General features: G+C 40.9%; 1 protein-coding gene across 6 annotated transcripts in view; it reads right to left on the bottom strand.

The window, feature by feature from the left end:
* BICD2 (BICD cargo adaptor 2) overlaps positions 1–23,046 on the bottom strand; it is a 97,924-nt gene that overhangs the window by 42,467 nt on the left and 32,411 nt on the right. For all 6 annotated transcript variants that reach the window (XM_049826288.1, XM_049826289.1, XM_049826291.1 and 3 more), the window contains exon 2: positions 4,615–4,827. In XM_049826288.1, the coding sequence (XP_049682245.1) occupies positions 4,615–4,827 (213 nt within the window). The remainder of the gene's footprint in view (positions 1–4,614; positions 4,828–23,046) is intronic.

The following is a 23,046-nucleotide window of genomic DNA, read 5'->3' as shown; positions in this document are numbered from 1 at the left end:
TGTTCATTATCCTTCAGACTGACACATAGTTTCTTGATAAAGCCTATTAGACAGTAATGCAGAACAAGAAAGTTTCTTCAGAACAAACCTCAGAAAAAGAGCTTTTATTTTACAGTCCTCAAGGAATAAAATTACTCATATGTTTCTGATAACTTGTGGGCTTTTTAAAACATGCTATTTAGTATTATATTGTACCATGTCATATCAGTTATTTCTTTTAACGTATAAAAGTACACACATTAAAATATATTCCCTTCTTTAGTTTACATAATCTGAACACCTTTCACTTTCCTGGGAAAGAATCACTCATTCATTTTTCATCTTCTCTGTACTGGGCATGTCTACCTCATGACTTCACAGCCATGAAATCTGTTTTGGTGCCACTAAAACACAGGAGAGATGAAAGAAGATTAAAAAGGAATAGCAATTACTCCTTCCAGTGACTCTTCCAGGACACAGCAGCTGCTGAGCTAGCTAATGACAGCAGTAAAACTCATAATTGGTAACCACCCTGTCAGCCTGCCTCAACAGGCCAAACTTAGATAATTCAACAGAAAGCGTCAAAACCACTTATGTCTGCCACAGCAACTCCAGGTATACTGGATGTCACTCCTTGCAAAAACAACTCATTGCTTCCGTGCAAGTGTCCTGAGAAGACACGAAAGAAATGACAGCATCTTAAACACACAGTCTTCAATGCATTTCCAACTGATGTGGGTCAACATCTGCTTTCAACCCACCACCACCACTACTGCCAGCAGCATCTCAAGAGGAGCTGTTGCCTGATGCACTTGACCATTCATTCTCCTTCTGCCACTACTAAGGACATAACAGATTTTTTTAAAAAAACCCAAAACCCAGCAACAGTAAAACTCTGTATCCCATCAGAGCTACAAAACAGCGGAAAAAATTTTTGCAGCCAGCCCCGACAAGCAAATGTCCCTTAAAAATAAAGCAGAGATTCAGCCTCAGTTGATGTCGTGCTTTAACCCCAGCCGGCAACTAAGCACCATGCAGCCGTTCACTCACTCGGCCCACGCAATGGGAGTGAGGAGAGAATTGAAAAAAAAAAAAACCCAACAAAAAAACCCAATGTAAAACTCATGGGTTGAGATACAGCCAGTTTAACAGGACAGAAAGGAAGATATCACAGTGGTGATAACGATGATGATGATAATAACAGTAGTAGTAATAATTGGAATGTACAAAACAAGTGATGCACAATGCAATTGCTCATCACTTGCTGACCGACACCCAGTTACTTGCTGAGCAGCAATCTGCATCCCCAGCCCACTACCCCCCAGTTTATATACTGGGCATGACATCGCATGGTCTGGAATATCCCTTTGGCCAGTTTGGGTCAGCTGCCCTGGCTGTGTCCCCTCCCAACTTGTGTCCCTCCAGCCTTCTTGCTGGCTAGGCATGAGAAGCTGAAAAATCTTTCACTTGGTATAAACACTACTTAGCAACAACTGAAAACATCAGTGTGTTATCAACATTATTCTTGTACTGAATCCAAAACATAACACTGTACCAGCTACTAGGAAGAAAATTAACTCTATCCCAGCTGAAACCAGAACAGTTGATTTCCTGGATTGTTTGTTCTGTGGTGTTTTTTTTTTTTTTTATCTTTTAAGCTTCCTTTTAGTTTTGACAGGAAGAGCCCATGTGCCTGGCCAGAGGACACACAGTCAAGCATTTTCCACATCCTTCCTCTTATCTGGATCAAATCCAGAATGATTGCAATGGAAGTAAAGTTTCCTGTTCCGCCAGACATCTTGCAAGTCACTTCTCTCGATAGGCAATAATACAGGACTTCCAAAATACACACTATAAAGACTAGATCTGCCTACAAACATTCTCTACAACAAGATGGAGAAGAGCCACAGTAGTTTTTCTTTCATTGGCAGTAATAAAAAAAATGAAGGAAGGAATTTCCACTATGTCTCTGTGGTATAAAACAGTAGATCATACTCCACCTTCATCCCCAACACTTTCAGACTACAGCAGCATTCTTCAGCACTAAGTCTCCTTGGGCTAGTATCAACATAAAACTTTCATCACGAGACAGGCCAAATTTAATCATGGCAACAGAGACTGGGGAAAACCACACTGCTCATCTTGCTCGCTAGCTTACAATGGCTACAACACATTTTCCTTGATTTGCCTCACACAACATTTTCAAATTAAATTTGCTATTAAATCTACAAGTCATCACAGGAGGCCCGTGCTTATCCTCCTGTTTCTACCTACCTGGACAGCAAAGGTGAAATAACAACTATTTGATGTTCTGCCACTTTCTGATGCATTATACGAGAGAAAAGCCAAGTCCCTCAAGATGGTCATGTTGGACTTGGCTTTTTTCTGGGCCAGGAGAAGGCTGATACCTCTGTTCACACACCTTGCCTCACTGTTCCCTACCAGTAATTATAAGGCAATTCAAACCAAAATGCAATACACAAATAGGCATCTTCAGAGGAAAAGAATCCCAAGCTACACACGGTCAATTGGCTCAGATGTTTTCATTTTAACACTAAAGCTTTCATGCCATTTCTTTTTTTCCTCCTCACCTCTTCACCCCACCACAATTTACCAGCAGAAGAAACAGCTAGGCTAAAAAATGCCAAGGAAAGAATGCGTTCACTGAGATGACACAAAGCAACAGGCAGAGAAACCCCTAACTCCAAGATTCCAGTTATTTATCACATTAGGTTTTAATTTTTAACTGAGTTCAGTTTCCATTCAAAGTTCAAAATCAGACACATCCAGTTAATTATTGTCAGCCTTTATTTCTAGTCAAGTAACTAAATGCATCTTCCCCTGTTCAGCAGAAGACAGCTTAAAAAAAAATAATCTTAAAAAAAGAAAATCTTCACAAGAAACTTGACATCACTCACTTCCCCTCTTTCTGCACTCTTCAGTTCTCACTGGGGTCCATCTCACACAAGGGTGCTGTGCAAAAGAGCACATGGATGAGGTGGAAGCACAAAACGCAAGAAAAAAAACTCACCCTAAAACCCTGCAAACTGACAGCTTATCCAAGGGTTGTATAAACCAAATGCAGTCCAAGCAAAGGTGGCTGAAACATGGCAGTATCTAGAAGGAAAAATTGCCTTCCGCTGCTGTGACACAGGGAGCTGGATTGAAATCTGCCAATCAGCATGCTTTTGAGCTGCATTTGGAATCCATTAGGGACACAATGCTGCCTCTAGGGTGCGGAGCTTTTCTTTTAAGCTGTTCTTAAAAGTTAGGAAATAAAGAGTTGTGTGTGTGCTTGCAGGGACTGGTTCCTTGCCTAAGCAGAGCACATGGCCTGATTCCAGCTCTGTTATGCCACAGAGGAAATTAAAGGTGAGCTTGACTGGCCTTTTTGATCACCTGTGACAGTTTGCCCCACAAATCTTCTCTGTTACACCCCTAAGAGAGATACTGTTGAACCCCCACATCTCCACAGAAGCAACCCACATTTCCTCATTAATTTTACCACCAAATATTATCCACATATTTGTTACTATGTCCAAAAGAAATTAAATGAGACACTTCGGATTTTCAGCTGTGGTCGTGTAGAATATGTTGAGTTTAAGACATGGACTCTTAGATAACCTTCTCTCCTGGCAGGGGAGGCCAGTCAAATACCTCAGAGTTAGATGAGACTAGTACCCAGCATTTCAAAGGAAGGTGCAGGAAAGCTCACGAGTAATAATTGCTGACTGTTTACCACATCCATCTGTGGTTTACAGTCTTTGTAACTTTTACTCAGTCTAACTTTAAGCAATGGCTTGAGCTCTCAAAACAATCTTTTCTGCATCAGTGCCACAGACTCCTGCTGAGCTACAGATTTCCTAAGTAATTAAACTTTTAAAGTCAGTTTCTCAGTGATTATTTCCCCTCAGAAGTAGGCAGTTTCAATACTAAAACAATAAAAGGTCAAAGTACTTTGAGGTAGTAAGTTAAGCAACCTATGAAAAAGTAAAAGCCATTACTTTCATGAGAGAAAACACAAGACTATAAACTTTACTATTACTCCTTTTATGCAATTCAGTTTTTTGTTATGCTCCCACATCCTTAAAAGTTAGGGTGGAAAAAGCGATAAAAGGGGGAGTTCTGCCCCAAATATTTTGCAGCAAGAAAATCTGTATTGGGAGTGAGGCAGAAAAAGTACATCCAAAGCATCTCTGTGCTTGGACTAAATAGATTCCTCTGGTTTTTAAGGCAGCAGTTCTCGGACTGAGGGAATTGATGTGCAGTACCCACAGCACCAGCGTGACCCAGGCACATAGTCACGTGTCTGTCAAATCACCTGGGACACAATACAGTGGTTACTGCAGAACTAGTAGGTATTTGGACAGAGTGAATTTTACTGGGTCAGAACCATTGTGGCCACAACAGGCTGGTTCAGTGGATGGAACCAGAAAGTTGTATTTACTGTACTGCTGAATTACAGCTTCAGCTGGATGTAACACTGCTGAAGTCCCAGAGAGACAACCCAACTTAGCAGCTACCAGTATTAAGCAGATACTGATCAGCTCAAGAATATTCCTTATTTTGGTTACACAGAACAAGAAAACATAGCCACAATACAAGCTGTGGTGTGCACTGCGCACCTTCACTCACCTCTTTCAGTTCCTGTGCAACAGAATTAAGGCGTTCATTTTCAGACTGAGTGTTGGCAAGGACATTTCTGAGCTGCTTCAGTTCTGTCTGCAACTCCATAACCTTCTTCATGTAGTACTCTTCCTTGGTAGCCGATTCCTGAATCAAGGTCTCCTCTCTGCTCTCTCCATCTGCTGCTACTTTCTTGTGGTTGGTATGGGCCTGCCCAAAAGCCTAAGACAAACAGAAAACAAATCTTTTATTAGTAAAGCCAGAATTTTGCATAAGTAACTTCCATTTTAAACAGTTGAAAATATTTACCCTCATATTTCTTTGGTGGAAAATAATGTAAACTTTTCTTACACCCTCCTCTTCTGGGATCAGACCTTTAAATGCTATCAAGTGGCCAACACAGGGCTCTTGAAAGTAACACACAGCACCCAAACAGTGTTTTGTGATGCACAGGATACTTATGTAGAACCTCATACAAACCCTTGTGGGAGGGAACAACAACGTATTGACTTGAGTTTGCTGTTAAAAAAGAGACTTTGGTTTTCAACAAGATGACTGCAAGATGACCAGACACTTCTGCATGGGCATATTCTCTGTAGTCGGGTCAGACTCACTTCTGCAAAAACTGAATCACTGAAAACAGTATTAGCAGCCTGTTCCATTTCTTAGGCTGGGAACACACTTACTCTTCCTGATGCAGCTATACCAAAGAAATGTATCACCACCCTCAGCTGGTCATTGCTGGAGATGACTGCCCCCTCAAACCTGCTAACCCACTGCAGCCATAAGCGAGCAAGGTTAGCAGGACTACTCTGTAACCAGGTTAAGCCAACGTGGGTCATTCTGGCTGAAGTAGGTCAGCAGACACTCACCCAACCAGCTCTGCTGCCTGCTCTCAGAGAGGTCATCTCCAGCAGCGTGCCAGCAAAAGGACTTAAGGGCAGGTCACAGAGATCTAACCTCTTCAGCATAGCATGCCTCTGTTTAGACCTGACACTCATTTTTTTACTTCCCCGCACTTCTTTTGGGGGGTTTTCATTTTGCTTGAAACTCTACCAGGTGATGCTCCTAGCAGCAGTGTTCTCCAACACACGAGCAAGCAGCCCATACAGACACCCCAGCTGCTGCATTTAAGAAACCCATCAGTGGCTTTCACTAATAGATGTTATAAAGCAGAGTTTAACATTTTAAGTAGGTGTATATTTGTAACACGCTGCCTGGCAGATGGACCAAAGTCAATGAGATTAAAGAATGCTATCTTTTAACTGCTGCATGTGCATGCACCACAATCCAACCCAAGATCTATTTAGAGCTTTCAGGTGCCATAGCATCTTTTGGGGATGCCAGTATCCACACAGCGGGTTTTCATAGCCAACATTAATATCAGGCATTAAGCCAGGTCAAGGACAGATCAGCATCTCATAAAACTCCTTGTCTAGTCATGCATTACATTTTCAATTAATCATCTTTTGCTAGCTCTTGAGAAATAAACTGTCAGTGCAGAAAAAAAATCTGCTTTGAAGAGAAGCAGATTTCAGTATTTTGTTACTTCTGTACATTAAACTGGTCACATTAATAGTACAGTAATTACTGAATATACCAGGGCTGAAGCAGATGACTGAATGTGCTAACTCTGCCTACAGTTAAAGACACCCACATATTGCTCTTATCAGACTAAATGTTATTTCAGATAAGCAAGTTAGAGATAGAGGAGACAAATATCCATTGATGAAATTCTAGCCAGATTCACTGAGATGACCCAAGGGAAATTAAAAAGCGTCAGATTTCAGACAGAAAGTAAAGCACCATCTGTGCAAGTCCTTGTCAAATGAGTTTCAACAAAGCAGCTTAAAAGCCTAATACCCAAAATCTCCATAAATGTTGAAGGAATAACATAAAACATGCAAGCTTCTCAAATACACTATCTTTTTTTCCATAAAGAATTATCATCCACGTTTTATAGACCTACATGCATTACAAATCTCTGACAGAGAAAGGGACTCTGGGCATCCATTTGCCCAGTGAAGTAGCACCATTTTCTTGGTAGCAGGATGCCAGCGCAGAGCACATTGAAGCTCAGGATACTCAAAGCCACATCTGATCAGCCAGAGAGCAGAGTCCAAGCATGATTCAATCGAGGAACTCAGTAATACCGCTAAGGGAGAAATTTTGGAGAATAATGACTAATTTGCTCTTAAAACCTTCAATGCAGATGCTAGGCCTTGAGTTTCTTTAAGAACTGAGAAGAGAATGTCATCATTTTGCAAAAGCCACTATTGACAGGGAGTATTTGAACACAGAAACTGGCATAACAGATGAGACTGGGCTTTTTTTAATCCAATATCCTTTCTTCTACAGAGGCTAATGCCAGACACTTCAGAGAAGGGTGCAAGAAACCCCATTATCTCCTGGAGTTGGGGATTTCCTTAAGCCTTGAAGCAGAATGCTTAATGTAAATTTGGAAAAGCTATTATAATGTAAAATATCCCCTTATTTTTCATGGTTGTATGCATTTTTGGCCTCAAAATCCTACAGCAATAAATTCTGTATTTTAAATCATACTCTTACATGACAGTTTCTCGTCAGTTTACAAGTTTCCCACATTTTCATAAAAGAGAACATATTTTTCTTCAGAGACTTGAAGGTGTGTTACTATTCCATGATCCCCTGTCAATCATTCATTGTTTTTAAAGACACATCACACCCCTCTTCCCTGGTGAAGGTCAGGTAAAGTTCAGTAAGTTATCACCACTTTTATGTTTGAGAGGTTTTTTCATGCCCTAAGACTGTCAGACTCCCTTTTTAGAAACTGCCTTTTATTATGGCTTGTCCCAAATGGCAAGACTAACCCAACCAAACAGGAACTGCAGATGTCAGCTAACATATAGCAACTGTGGAAACAAGCTCATGGATCAGCCCTACCAAAGGATGCTGCTATTCTTTGTAAGCTGCAGCTATTTCTGCACAGCAAGGCTGTTATTTGCTCTCAACTGGCATGCTTGTAAACTTTCAGGAGAAACCCTACCATTAGCTTGATGGTATTACTGTCTGGGGTCAGGAAGCTGGGTACAGAACCGTGAGTAAATGAACTCTTACCACTACACAGAACACAAGGAACCTTCTTAACAGACATGCTCATCAGGACAGGCAGCCTGGAACAATTCCATCTGGGTGGATTTATAAGGGAACACTTAAAAAGCACCTCCATTCTAACCAAGCTTCATTATCTCTCTTGTACAAACTTAGAAACGACCTCATACATTCATGTTACAAGACATTTCCATAATTGCAACGGCCTGCACAGAACAGGAAATTTAACTTTAACAAAACTGTGCAAAATTACAGGGCAATGCAATTATCTTCCATGGCTACAGCCCAGGCCTGTTTTAAATGAAGCTATTAAAAGGAAAACTGACGTTTTACTGATATGCATGAAACCCATAAATCTTCACATACCCAGAAATCCAGCGTCTACCCATCCACTTTTAACGTTATATAAAACCTTCTTCTAAAACCTCTATTTATTATCTACTAAGGTACCAAAATAGGGAAGTAAACTGTTCACAGTTATATCAGAATGATACTCTTTGGATTATAATCTCTTCATGAAATAAATGAGTTTCTGACAACCCATTTGCACAGACCTTGCTGGACACAAGGGCTGCAAAGCATCACGTTCTGCTGAACAGCTGCCTCAAGGAATTACAAGACACTAATATTAGGCAACTATCAAAGTTCCCTTCTTCCAGATTTCCAAAGGTCACGACAAAAGCAAAATCAAAGAGTTTATGAACCAAAATGCTATCTTGCCATTTGCCTAGCTAGATGCACTCTTTGGTACATCGGAAAACACTTTACACTGCTGGACAAAGGTACGATTAGCTTCCATCTATCTCTTCAGAAAGCTGCGTGAGAGACAGATCAAAAGCCCTCCTTTGATTTTAACACTGTCTGAAAATAACCAAAACCAACCTCCACCCCAAACACACACAAATTCTGTATAGCCATTTATTTCTGGACCAAATGAACATGAAACACTTCCCAGCCAGGGTGCTCACAGTTATGTGGTGCGAGGGTAGCACGCCCTGCAAGGCAGCAAGGAGCACATGCTGACCCCTGAGAAATGCACCAAATTATTTGGATGCTAACTATTGGTTATTGCTAATAACCTGCTGTCGAAGCTGCTGCAGAGCTGCTGACCAGCTGAAACCCTGAAAAGTTTTCTCTTGTCAAGCTGCCACCCCCACCAGCCATACCAGTACATGTGGTCCTTCAGCCCTCCTCCCCCAAATATGCTAAGGAATGCAGCCCAAAGGCTACTTATGGCACCCCTGAGTCCAATGGAAAGTTTACCATAATGAGCTGATGAAGTTTACCAAAATAAGTATCATCAACCAAAAGGCTATTAAATCAACTTTCATGTTTGCAGCATTACTTACATCAGCAGACTCAAAGCAATTAGAAAATACATGCTGTCATATTCTTAAATAGCGCAGAAACTCTAATTGCTAAAAATCAAGGAGATTTCTACAAATTTAATCTTCAACTGATTATGTCTCAAATCTCAAGAATTCAAAACTCTCCACAGTAATTACGAATGGGAAAAGGAATTTGGACAGCAAACAGATGAGGCAGACTCATCCAATAACTGAGATGTTATATAAAATGGTCAAAACCAGCTCACTTCAAATGAAGCCCTGGATCAAACAGCATTTAAACTGGGTTTAAAGTATCAATTTCCAAAAGACAGACTCAGTAAAAGGTGAAGTTTCCTCCAGGTTTGATGATTACACAGATTTGTCTATGTATTTTACAGGAGGAATCTGATCTCAATCATCTTATAGATGAGCAGACAGTTTTTGCATGAAACCCATCACACTGAAAGAGACTTTCATATAAAACTCCAAGCTTTCAGAAGAAAGTATTCCTGATTCCTTGAAGATGAGCATATTTGTTAAGGTATCAAGTACTTCTTAACAAGTGTTAAGATTTTAAATCTAACTTTTCAGAAAGTTTTGTCATGTGCAGATGTTCACTGATCACATGAAGTGGGAAGAATGTCAAACACACTTTTGGAGAGTTTCAAATGCTGTGCTTCTCTCAGAATAGCTGCTGTGATATGGGAGATGCAAAAATTGATCTCAGTCATGCTCAGAAGCAAGACTCTAGGCCTTGTGGAAATTCAGAACAGTGCTGCTTTGTTTGCCTCTTTCTTTGATCTGTCACTCCAGACCTCTACTTAGCCAGAAGCAGGTCCTAGAAATAATGAAACTCACCCAATGTATGCTGGTTATGCTTCTGTATCTTCTGGGACTTCCTGAACTAGACTGCTGAAAACAAGAGGTTCATGGACTACCTGGAGCCTGGTCAGTTTAGCATAGCACAAAAGACTAGGATGCCACTATTAAAAAAATAAAAGTAATAAAAAAAAAGTGATGCTGGGAAGAGTTCTTTCTGAGCTAAAGCAAAACCAGTACGATCTCAAATCCTCTACCAACTTCTGCAAAGAGTTGGTGTCCCTAAAGGTCTGTGGAGATCTGACACTAGTCCACATGCTGCACAGGGACTATTACCGGCTTTGGAGGCTGCCTCTCCAAGCACTCACTGCACTTCAGTCTGTACCTGTCTTCTTTCCCAGTGCGCAAGTCAAGGCAGAACAACACTGAACCAGAGCAAAAATGGAAAGGCAAAGAGAAAGCCTCAGAGCTACTTAAAGCAGATGCACCGACAAGGAGAGAGTCATATCCCCCCCCCCCCCCCCGCGATGTTACAGAGGAACAAACAGAAGAAATACGATCTCCCTCTTAGTCAAAATGATGGGAATGTTCCTGTGCCATGAAAGAACACACCCAAGAAAACAGAAAACAACAAAAATATTTCAGTGAAGGAGTTTCGTAACATAAATTGCTTACAAATTCATTTGTCATCTAAAACTGAACTAACATGTTCTCCATTTAAAGAACCGGGGGGGGCAGTGAAAGACAACTGCTTATACATGATTTGAAGGATTAAGAAAAGCGGGAGAAAAAACTTGAAGGGGCTCAGGGCTCCACAATACAAATCAACTCCTGGACAAATGCAAAATTTGATTCCTTAAAACAAAAAAAAAAAAAAAAGGCACTTCAGCTTGTAACAAACATGAAAAACTTCAATATATATTTATATCTCTTTTGCACAAAATTTTTTTTTTTTTTGGCTGGTGTAATTCTTCATCCTGAACACAAGCCAAAATTATTTTTTTAAAGAAAAATCTACCTTTTTTTCCCTTTTGGTCAGCTTATCTCACATTCTTTGGTTGCTACAATGGAAGCAGTTGAGAATTAAGAAAAGAAAAACCCAACATAGAATATTCTAAAACATGCATCAGAATCAAGGTCAGATTTTCAAAGAGATGCGGGTACATAGCCTAGAGCCAAGTACTGGGCATTGGTTATCATTCAGAGACAACCCCACTGAGCTTGCTAATGCATCTTCATACACAGGACAATAAAGGATCATTTCATCCTTTTTGAAACAAGCTGTCTGCTGTTTCATCACAACGTTGAAGTTAAGTACACAGCTTATTCTTTGAAAAAAATAAAACTCACATACTCACCCCAGTCGGTTACTAAATAGCCATCTCAGTAGCAGCAGGGGGAAAAAGCATTAAAACTATTAATGATTTTAATGTCTACTCTGTAATAGCTTAAAATTTGCATTTACATATACTCATGAAGTGAAAGCATTTCAAATTTGCATACAACCTTTTTAGTCTACAAAAGTGCTAACAAGGGTGCGTAAGAAACCCCACATATAACAGTAAATTCTTTCAACAGTTTTAAATGAATGCTAGCCAAGGATATTTTCACCCTCTAAGTGGCTTTAACACAGTGCTCAGGTAGCATCACCTGACTGAAAAAGAGCTTCTAGGAGAGAGCTGGCATGCCCCATGCATTGCCCCATCATCTCTTGGGCAGGTTAAGGCTGGAGCTTGCAAGACAAAGCTCTCTATTTTAATACACCCTCCTGTACAATATTCAGGGACGTTATTACACCTCTCTTCCTCAGCACGTCAAGAATGTCAAACCTTTCCTCAATAAACACAAGTTTTGAGTGTTTCTAAAATTTTTCCTCTCCATCTGCAGGTAGAGAAGAGGACCGATGCCTTGGTAAACAGGGACAGTAGCACATCCTTCAACGAATGACACTTAACGCTCCCAAATTTTCATACTGTGCACCAGTTCTGTTTCCTTTAAATGAAAACAGTTCAAGGGCAAAGAAAAAGGGGGATAAGGTAAAAATTCAAGTAAATCATCAAATTTTTCCCTGCACACAGCTCCTGCTTGCTTGCAGTCCTTGGAACACATAGATTTCCGAGCTGGTGAAAACAGACATTGAGCAAAGTCTAAACAATGAGGTTTGGTTTTTTGGTCTGGGGCGGGGCAGGTGTGTGTGTGTGTTGTTACAGTATTTACAAAATGTTTAGGTGCTCCACAATCACATACATGCGGTACTACTATATAGAGCACATGTTCACTGTTGAGAAGCAAGTTATCTCAGATAGGAAAAAAAACCAACCCAATATCTAACCCAAAGCCTTCACATACTGATTAGAATCATGGGCTCAGAAGGAGCCACACAAATGAAATCACCTGAAACTGCTGGGGACATCACAAACAACACTGTACCTTTAGGATTCATACCATTTTTCAAAATGTTGGGTAACTGGATGCCTTTGCTAATAATAAAAGTTCATAATTCCGTTCTTATATAATACAGGATCGTAATGATGCCTGGCCCTGGCATCCCCCCCACTGATGGGTAGGGTGCTACCTCCAGCAGTCCTGGTTTTTCAAAAAACCTTCACGGACATGCATTACAAACAGCATCCAGATTACAAACCACCGAGCACCTACAAGCTCCAGCTTGCTTTAGAAATGACAAAACTCTAGTATCGCAGTTTTCAAGATTATATACTTTATAGAGGGGAAAATTAAGTCTTGGCCTTTCAAGAGCATAAAGCCAGAGATGCCCAACTTTGTTCCCCAGACTGCTCCGTTTGAGCCGCCTTCTTTGTACTGTAGGTTGTTTTGTTGTCTTGAGGGGTCAGATTGCTTTATTCGCATAAATATGGAGCTAGGAAAGCAGATATAGTTATATGCTCTCTGCTTATCACAGACTCCCAGCCAGCATTAATGTTTGTTATACAAGCTCTGAATAAGATCAACAGCACATAAAAATCATAAGTCTCTTGCAGACACTTCTTGCTATTGATACTGAATTTTGAGGATGCTTCTCTGCTTATTCCACAAGGCTGGTATGATAACAAAAAAGCAAAGCAACTTTAAAAAAAAAAGAAAAAAAAAAGGTCAAAGCTCAATTCTTCAATCCTGCCAGTTACCTGTAACTGAAAACATATCACGGAAATAGAACTATCACTGCAATGGAAAAGAAAAAGAAAGGCTAGCTTCAAGTGAATGTTTAACCACAAAACCTTCAAGTGAAGGAGAGTCAAGATGTTAGTAACATTTGCAGTAAAGCAATTAACATTTTATATACAGCTAGGAATTAAAGTTATGTGCATTTCTGGAGTGACTACAAAATATAAAGAATAAACCATAGTATATTGCTACAGGACATAGAAACAGATCACTGGGATGAAAATACCAGCAAGACATTGGCCACTTTTGCAAATAAACCACGGTAACAGCATGCAAGTGTAGAAGCAAAGATCAAGACATTTTGGAAAAGTTGATAAAGTTCATGCATTGGAGCTTAAGATAGTCTCTAGTCATTAGGGATCGCTACCTTGTGCTGGTAGCCTAATTCTGCACCTTCCTAATGCCTTTTTCCAGATGCTGGTCTTTGGCAGAAACATGCTGGACTGAAGAGATGACAGATCTGTTTCAATATGGCAATTTATTCATACTCACCCCCTACCACACTCAACAGCAACCTTGGCTTTTTTTGTCAGTGACAAGTTGCTCTTAAAATCTCATACCCAAGTGCCATGCAAAAAAACTCCAAACAAACCAACCAGCTAAAAAACCCACACCAACCAAAAATAGGCACAAGAGAAGAAATGCTTTAATCAAGGCACCCATCCTGCAAACAGGCCCATGGTGACAACAGCCAAGGAAGGGTATCATCTGCATGAGATGTCTCTTGGCTCAGTCCCCACCTATGCCCAGCCTCTAGCCCCCCTGCCCCTTCCCCCTCACTTGATGATTTGGGGGGGGTTAATCTGTATAGGGCAGTTTTACCTTCAGAAGTGTAGACTGCAGCTTTTCTGGAGAGCTGTGTGTAAACCCAACTTGCAACTTGAGTTTAAATATGCCTCTCGATCTTACTCTGAAAAGCATTCCTCATCAGGACAGCTGGCCAAGTAACAGACAAGCTACAATAACCTTTGCAATCAGTTTTCAAATGGTACCATACAATGCTGGTATTCTCCTCCCCTTAAGTGAAAATCCTACGTTTTCATATTTTGCTCCTAGCAACTTCACTTCATTTTAATTATCAGTATGTCTCATCAACATTAAACTAATCAGGATATGCTAATATGCATCAGAAGATTAATTAGCATTAAAAGGCACTCAAATTTTTGTTCATGTTTCTGCATTGTCAGTCTGATTTTAATTACAAAATTTTAGCACCAGTTCAGCTCCTAATTCTTTCTGCTTATCAGATTCAAAATAAAAGATGTTTTCCGTGGCTTCACCAAGCATTGCACATTTTTCATAACAACAAATTCATTGTGACCATAAAGATCTAAAATAGTGATAGCAAAGTGCAAAAACACTGTTCTGAAGAGACTGATGCCTCTTTACAAGGAGCAAGGAATTTAATAAAAGGAGGTATATTCCTCTTGTACATTTCATTCATATATTTTCATTTTAAACTTTCTTGTGAAGTGGCCATTCATGCATTCTTCAGTTAATAGACCAGTGCTTTGACTAACAATTTCTCAGGAAAGTCCTTAAATGAGCACACTAGACTTGTATCAGAAGCCTAAAGCTGCAGGGACACAAGCGTTTCCATGTGTTCCCATAAACATCATAATCCTTTGACCATGACCTAATCCTGCATTCCCACTAATTCAGCCCATCTCAGCCAGGGCTGACAGCAGCATCATCATGACAGTGAGGATGGATGGAGGTGAATGAACCAGGGCCAGAAGATGCTCATCGCTCCTTCCAGCACTAGCCAGCTCAGCTGCCCTGCTGAGACCATGCCAGCAAGGCTACCGAACTCCTTCACATTTCTTGTGAATTGTTCCAGTACCTTTAACTGGAGCCTTGCTTCATTTCACAGACCTCACTGCTGTTAAACCTTCACCAGCACTGGGGAAACTGAAGCCCAAACAGAACAGGCATTTTGTGCCATTATATCACTAGAAGAAAGTGCCTTACAGGAGTTGATGCTTTTAAGAAACTCAAATTCTAGAGGAAAAAAGAAAATAAAACCACCCAAAACCAAACACAAGGTTTTGATACCACAATACAAGGTTCAGATGACTTCTGGGTCTTGTGTTGCATGAATTACTCCCATGCAGGCTCCTATTTGTTCTCCTCAGAGACACAAGAGCAGCATGGCAGAGAAGTCAGCTGTACAGTCTCCCGGCCCCAAACCACCAGCCGTAGCAGACCAGACGGGATGCTCTGGCAATGCCAGAGAAGAACAAGCCAGGAGGGACAGGCTGGCAGCAGTATGATCAAGTTCCAGTGCTCCTTTGCTTCCGTTCCAGCTGAACCAGTGTGACCATCAGACTTACACAAGATTTAACAAGGTTTCAGGTTCAGCAGGAAGAAATGCAAATGCCTTATAAGGTTGTCACAATGTTCTCCCTCACAGATTAGAGGGATATTCCACAGTTGATTTAGAGGGATTTTTATTTTTTTTTAATGGTAAAAAACACCCTGGAGCCTCTATTTAGAATATATTGCTTCAGTGCACTGCTGCTGGGTGAAAAGATTTTATGATAGAAGTCTAATTTAGCCTGTCAGCTTAGTTAGCTAGACACTTAAACTGTATTAACTTGCACAGTCGAGGGCTAAATGCAATTGTCCCTCAATCAATAGCTAAGCAGCAACTCTTCATATTGTTACAAGAGCTAGCGGACAGGTGTTGGCCATACTGGACACAGCTGGGAAGGGGCTGTAGCCTCCTCTCCTCCCTCAATACACCTTTGATATGACCCACCAAAAAAAAAAAACCAACACCAACCCCACCCCCCCCACCCCCCAAAAAACAAACAACCAAACAAAAAACCCTGAGGGATAAAACACAGTCTACATGAAGGCAGTAGAAATGGTTCAGAGCAATGGAGAAGATACTCCACTGAAAGTCACCAGCATTTTGCTTTTTTTGTTCACAGGCATGAATGTTCCATTTCCATTACTTTTGTGATTTGGTATATAGGATCCTCTTACAGGCATGAACCAAGGGGTCTAGAGGCTCCGAAGGGGTTACAGAAGCTGAGAGTTTGGCTTCAGATGTGGAAATTGCTGAAGCACCTAAGAATCAGTTTGCTTCCAAAGTGAATTCATGTGAAAAGGTGTCAGAAATGCACACAAGATCCAGCATGAGGAGCATCTACAGCATTAGTTGCTCCCAACACCCTCTCCTCATCCTCCCTTATCTGCCCTTGCAGATCACAGCTCAGGTGTAACAGAGAACCGCTCCTCTGGCCCCTCTCTCCTCGGCAAGGCTAGCAGTCTCACCATCGAGTCAATCTGGAAGTTGTTCTCAGCTATTTCAATTCTTGCCCTTCTGCTCCCTCATTCAGCAATAAAGCTTGAACTCATTAGCAAGCGAAGTGTTACAATCAGGACCACCTTAATAAACACAGGCAAATCAGCCAGCATGAGCTAAGCAAGTGCAGGCAGCAACACTGAAGGCACAGTCTTTTCATAAAACATTCATCCCCAGGTACAGAGGTTCAAGCTGACAGCTGCTTGGAGGAAAAAAAACACACCAAACCCCAAACCCACAATGCAAAAGTTATAGCAAAAAAATAGTGCGAAGATAGCACTACAAAACAAGCCAGTCATGCTTTTTCTGTTTGGTTTTGGTTGGTTGGTTGGTTGGGGTTTTTTTAATGCAAAAAGGGTAATGACTAAATACTTCAGGACTAGAAAACTGTTACTTTGAGATTTTTTTCCTAAAGAAAGAAACTAGAAATTTCTTTGGACACTTGTAGCTGTGCTCCTTTGGCACTGATTCCCCACTAGTCTCTGACATTCAAATTGCTTTCTTAATTTCAAAGTCTTCATGATATGGACACCTGCCCATGCCAAAACCATCCCTGTTTCATAAAGGCCACATACCAGGCATGAAGTAGCAATTATTTCTGTACACTCTTGACCCAAGGTGAAATTTCTTGGGCTGTCCCATCCCGTTACCCCAATGTTGAGTTAAAATTTGAGGCATCTCCTATCCTTTTCATGGTACACATATAAAATATGCCAAGGAGGGGAAAAGGTTGCTCTCTGTCATTTAAAACATCTACTTAACATGTCATCCCAAAAAAATGGCCTCACTAGCATCACAGGGATAGAGCAACACTTTTGCTCAAGCAAAAGGAGAAAAATAAGCATCAGCTATTTTAAACTACCCCTAGATTCACCACAAGTCCTGATGAAACTGAGCCTTCAGACCAGTAGGGACTACGCAATCTGAAAACATGTTAAGACCTTTCCCCCACCATTCCCTGGTGGGGGACACAAAAGGCAGGCTGGTAAGGCAAATCATGCAGGACCACCACCGGGAGCAGCCATCAGCCTTGATGGCAAAGGCAATCCCACAGACTGCAGGTGACCTGCCCTGCATCACAAACAGATTGGCCTGCAAATGGGTCAGGCTATTATGTATAATTCATAGGAGCTTCCCCATGATTTGTTACCATTAAGCCAGCCACTGCTAGCCAGTAGCTCTGTGCTGTTACGAAGAATAAGATCAAAAAATTGGTCACTGATTCGTCACACTGTACTGTTTCACCTGCGACACGTATACCCATAGACAGACTGCAAGAGATGGCATTAGGTATAATGTTACACTAAACAGGGCAGTAAGCAATGGAACACATTTTAAGAAAAGGCTTTTGGACTTCATGCATGCAAGGTAAGAGACTTCAGGAGCATTAAGCATCTCCGAGACGGCACAAGGAAGAAAAAAATGACAGCTCAAGTTAACAAATTCATGCTGCAGACTTTAGTACCTCAGGTCTATTTTGTGAGAGAAGACCTGCATGATCAATGCTCGCATTAAACTACAGATGGGTATCCATTTACTGTAATATACACACATAATACTAGGTAAGGATTTACACATATGCCTTGAATTTCTGCTGCTCTCAGAAGATGCTGGAACAAGTGAAGTGACAAGCAATTTACTGAGGCTTTGTATGTCACCTGTAACACCTTCACACTCTTTCCCATCCTGAAAATTCAACAAAGAAAGGAAGTGTTACAGCCCATTCTTCATAATGGAAAAGACATGAAGAGGTTAAAGGCCTTACCCAAGGTTAAGCATCAGTCAACATGAGAGAAGGAATAAACCCAAAGCCTGCAAAGTCTCCTGAGCAGGCAACCTTCAACTTTATTACTCTGCCTCCCTACAAGCAAATACCTACATAGAGAATTTACCCCTGCTGGCACAGTTTGTCACACAGCAGTATCTAGCTATCCTGCCCATGCTTGGTCACTACAGCATTGAACAGACAGTGTGTAACATGCAGAAAAGGTGATGCATCAAGGTATCTGTGAGGAAGCATCAAAAGTTTCTTCAAAATTACACCAATACACTTAAAAAAAATCTCAGAAGAAAAACAGCAGGGAAGGAGTCACCTGATCTGACAATAAAACTAGTAACATACAACACATGTAGCAACCCAAATTTGGATAGAAACCAAAAAGGCCCTTTCCAAAACAGCTTCATAAAAGTTCCAGAAAAAAAAGAAGAAAATTTTTTTTTCATAAACACACTCCCTCTGTGTGACCTAGTTCAGTCCTATCTTATTATTTGCTGTCGGGATCTTTGTCTTCCTTGTTCATCAAATCTTATGCTGAAGAATAGAGAATAACTTAGGGAATGATGCTAAGAAGATGATTTCACTTCAAAGGTCAAAAGGCTCGTCAATAATGTGACAACACCAACTCGCATAAAACAAGATCACCAACACAAATCTAACCCAAAATTAGCACAGGTACAAATGTCTACAATACAAAAGGAGAGAGTGGGCCAAAAGGAATGGAGAGAATGCAGCTGGTCATCTGTGTTTAGGTACTACCTTTTCCCAACCTGGTCAGTTGCAGGCACAAAGGAAACCCACAAGCTTCATCTGTCCTGCCTAAAAAGATTAGAATTTTCCTGTCCTCATCCCAATTTCATCCCTCCCAAAGATTAAAGGAAACATGCCTCAGGAAAAACAAACAAACAAACAAAAAACCCAAACCACCAAACCACCCTTGCTCATAAAGCTGCTTGCTAATATTAAATGTGGAATCTAATTTTTGCAATTGCCTCCCTTCAGACAGTCTTTGTTAAGTAAGAAAGTTAAGTATTAATAGCTATAAATCTCCAGGAGACTGGTTTTATTCCCAGCTCTTCAGTAAATTGCTCATATGACTGTTTGGACAGCCATTTCATCACTTTCTGCTTCAGTTTTCTGACCTACAGTAGGGAGACAAAAGTCCAATGCCCTGTGAAGTACAGGGTAGTAGTAAATGTACAAAAAAAGAGGGCAGGAACATAATAAACAAGTTTCAGTTTTATACTTCACCTATTGCACTCTTCCATTAAATGAAGAAGCAAGTGAAACTAATCCAAAAATGTACTTATTTCAAGAAGAGATTTATACAGTCAATTCAGGAGGAAGAACAAACTTCATCTGTGATAATGCCCCAGCACTTTTATGCTTTGCAGCAGTTTTCAAAGGCAATCCTTGCATCAGTAAGTTTTCTTCATTTAACTTTGTTATAAACTCAATTTGCCAGGAAGAACACTTGCTTGTGGACTTCATAATGAACGTGAGAAGCTTGTGCTCACTCCTGACTTGCAACCTGAGTCATGACTAGTATTTCCCACATATTTCCATATGATCACACCACTGGCCAATGGCCATCTCTTCAGAAGCATAATCTACAGAAAGAGCACATTTAAGTTATTACATCCAGAATCAGATGACAGAATGGAAAGCGATTATACAAGGGGATATTTTTTTCATTTCAAATTGATTTTCTGTCCTGCAAATAGCACCACAATGCTCATGAAAACCAATGCATTTCTGCTACTCAGTAGCCTCCCCAATCCCTCAGACAATTACTTCAATAACCAATTTTCTAAGATTAAAAGGTAATCTTCAAAAGTATAAGAGGGGTTTGAAAAACATAATGAAAACAGGATCAATCCAGCACTGTAAAGTATGCTGACAGTAAACTACACAGCTCCTGGCCAACCACAAATGCCCTAGAGTCAGAAGGCCTCAACACAGCAGTCTCTAATTAAGCACTGTCAGTTGGGAGAGAGAGATGGGGCATCACTGACTGCCTATAGCCTCCACACCCAAGAGTGCATATTTTTCTCCTTTAACGTTCTCATAAAGGAATTATGTGGGAAAATAGGACACCAGTGTCCCTTGTGCTCATTTCTGCTCACGTGAAACCTATGTCCCCCAGTAGTGTTAACCCAACCAAGAAGCGTATTTCTCCCCATTTTCCAGGCTGCGCATTGAACTGCACATGATGCTGAAATGCCAAGCAGCAAGGGGCAGTCTTTAATAAATGCCATGCTGCCCTTTTCTCTGCAGTGAAACACTGCTGTATGAAGCTAATTGTACTCAACAGATGAGCCACCATGAGGCATTAACCCTTGCTTTCACTCACTGAGATGTTTAAGGGCTCCTTCAGCCCTTCTTGTTATCACAGTCACATTACCATGTACGGTGGACCACCATAAGCAGACTGGAATGTACACAATGTGTTCCTCCAAGAGGCACATTAAGAAGAAGAGGAATTAGTTTCAAACTCATTGACTAGAAAAGCAGGCACAGATAAGGGAGAAAGGTGATATAAGAGAGCTTCTCTGAACATAATCCCTGGCCTTTCTCAATAAAGTTTGAAAAGCACAGCAATGTCCACGTATGCATGTGCACCAGCAGAGCAGTATCACATATACACCATCACTAAAGTAAACACACAACAGCTGCTTGTTCACAGTTTGGGACCACTCTAGTAGATGCATTTCAGCTTCTCTGCTGAAAATCAAGCAGGATTTGCAGAAACTGCTGCTTTTGGGAGGCTATTATTAGCTACTTTTCCAGAGAAAAAGGGTTTTATCCATCAAAAATTAAATAGAACCCAAACCCCCAATAAAAAAACAAAAGTTGCAGTTAATCAAGATGTCTTTTTTTTTAAATAAGGTTAAAGGTCACGAGACAAAAAAAACCCCAAACACCACAAAACCAAAAACCAACCAAACAAGCCATTTTCCTTCAGTTGTTCTTTACAACAACTCGGGGAGATTCAAGGCTTTTTTCCTTCAGAAGGCTTTGTACGGACTAGCAGACAACACCACACATTCCACCCTCCTTCAGCTACAGGCACCAAAACCTGCTCAGGGTACACGCACTTTCCTTTTGGTGTCAGTGAGCAAAGCCAGCGCTGCCACTACTGTGCGCTCTGACTTCCAAGGGGAGGGACTGGAGATCTTGTTAAAAGCCAAAGGACATTAGTCACAAGGTATTTCATTCATTACTGCTCCCTCCAGCCGTGAAGGAGGGCGAGCATAAGGGAGGGCCTGTGTATGCTAGTTTTGTTTCACAGCTCCTGCCATAAATTAGCATTCTGGTCTTCCCAAAATGTGTTCTCCGTCAGTCACAAGCGCATGCGACTACTGACATCACAAATACATTTACTGACAACGTGGAGCACTTCCTCAGCCCCCAGTGTCCTGCCCTGGGGACAATTAGCAGGATGGTGCCCCCATGACCACATCAGAACCTGCTGCTGCCTCCACCATTAGTCATCTGCCTGGGAAAGCTACCTGGCAAGCGGACGGCTTCAAAGCCTGCCTGCCACAGTGGATAACCAGCAGCAGCTCTAGTTGTTCTCAGAGACTGGAATGGGCATTCATCCAAGGTTTAGGTGGATTTTTTTGTTGTCGTTGTTTGTTATTTTGGTTTTTTTGGTTTGGGTTTTTTTTTTTCTTTTTTTTTTTTTTCTTTTTTTAAGAAATATGACTCTAACTGTAGCAGGGAAGGAAAACTGAAGGCCCCAAATGCATTTTGCTGAGCTAAAATTAGAGAGGAATGGGGGTTTTGGTATGTGTACATTTGTGCTTTCTTATAAATAAAGAAGAGCATGTGGGGGCAGGAAGATGAAGGGGTGCAATACAGAAGTCAACACAAAAGAGTCCTCCTTTCAGAATGATTTCAAGCCTGATGGGTGAAGGAAAAAAATAAAAAAGCTATCCTGAGGCATCTTTCTCTCCTCTGCATCATAACAGATCAATGAACTAATGGTCTTCTCTGCTGCAAGCAGACAACTGCACAGCTCAAAAACAGGCCTCAAAGAAAAAAAAGATGCTGCCGTAGATGGAGACGTGCAGGATAAGGAGTTAATGCTGCTGAACATCAGCGCTGTTTAGTAGTTTGAGAGCAGAAGAGACTATAGACTTCTACTCATGAGTGCAAAGGGTGCTCTTTCCTGCCCACTGGGGTATCAAAGCACAGCTAAAACTCACTCTTTCCAAAAACACATTGCAGAAATTTTGATTATCAATTGCTGTACTTTTAAACCCTTCTGCTAAATTTGATAGAATGCTTTATTTGTACAGGCCAGTTCACAGCCAAAGTTTGATCCTATTAAGCAGGCCGTCAGCTCTTCATCTTCCCCTACATGTGAATCAAGAAGTGACTGCAAATAGATCATGAACAGTAGTGTCCTGTTAGACTGTTGCTCTTCTGCAGACACTCAAGCTGAGCAACTGTCAGGACCTGCATTAAAAATGATAGTGCAGAAATTTGATGTAAGTATTACCTATAATGAAGTAATTTTAAAAAATTGAAAACCAAGATCAGTGATCCATAAATATTACACTAGATCTCTGGCAGCTGACCAAAAAGCATAAGTAACTAAAGCCCATCAATAGTCGTGAATACGCAATGAACCTTCAAAGGGCATAATGGACACTAGAAATATTAGAAAAAGCCCTTTCCTTCTTAAAATGTTAGCTTTTTACTTAAAACTCAACAAGATCATACTGAAATTACACACTTCATAAAGGACAATGTAGGGTTATCTTACATATGCCTCACACAGCCTTTGTTATAAAAATCCACAGAAGACAAAACTTCCATGGAGTGCTCTTAACACAAAGATACCCATTGCAGTTCAGCAAGCACCTGATCAATAAATCACTGGAAAGACAGCAAATGCATCATGGAGGTACCTCTGCTGAGAG

Source organism: Accipiter gentilis, chromosome 23 (genome assembly GCF_929443795.1).
Source record: "Accipiter gentilis chromosome 23, bAccGen1.1, whole genome shotgun sequence".
Lineage (NCBI taxonomy): Eukaryota > Metazoa > Chordata > Aves > Accipitriformes > Accipitridae > Astur > Astur gentilis.
Note: the sequence above shows the minus strand (reverse complement) of the source record. Positions and strands in the feature narration are given on the sequence as shown.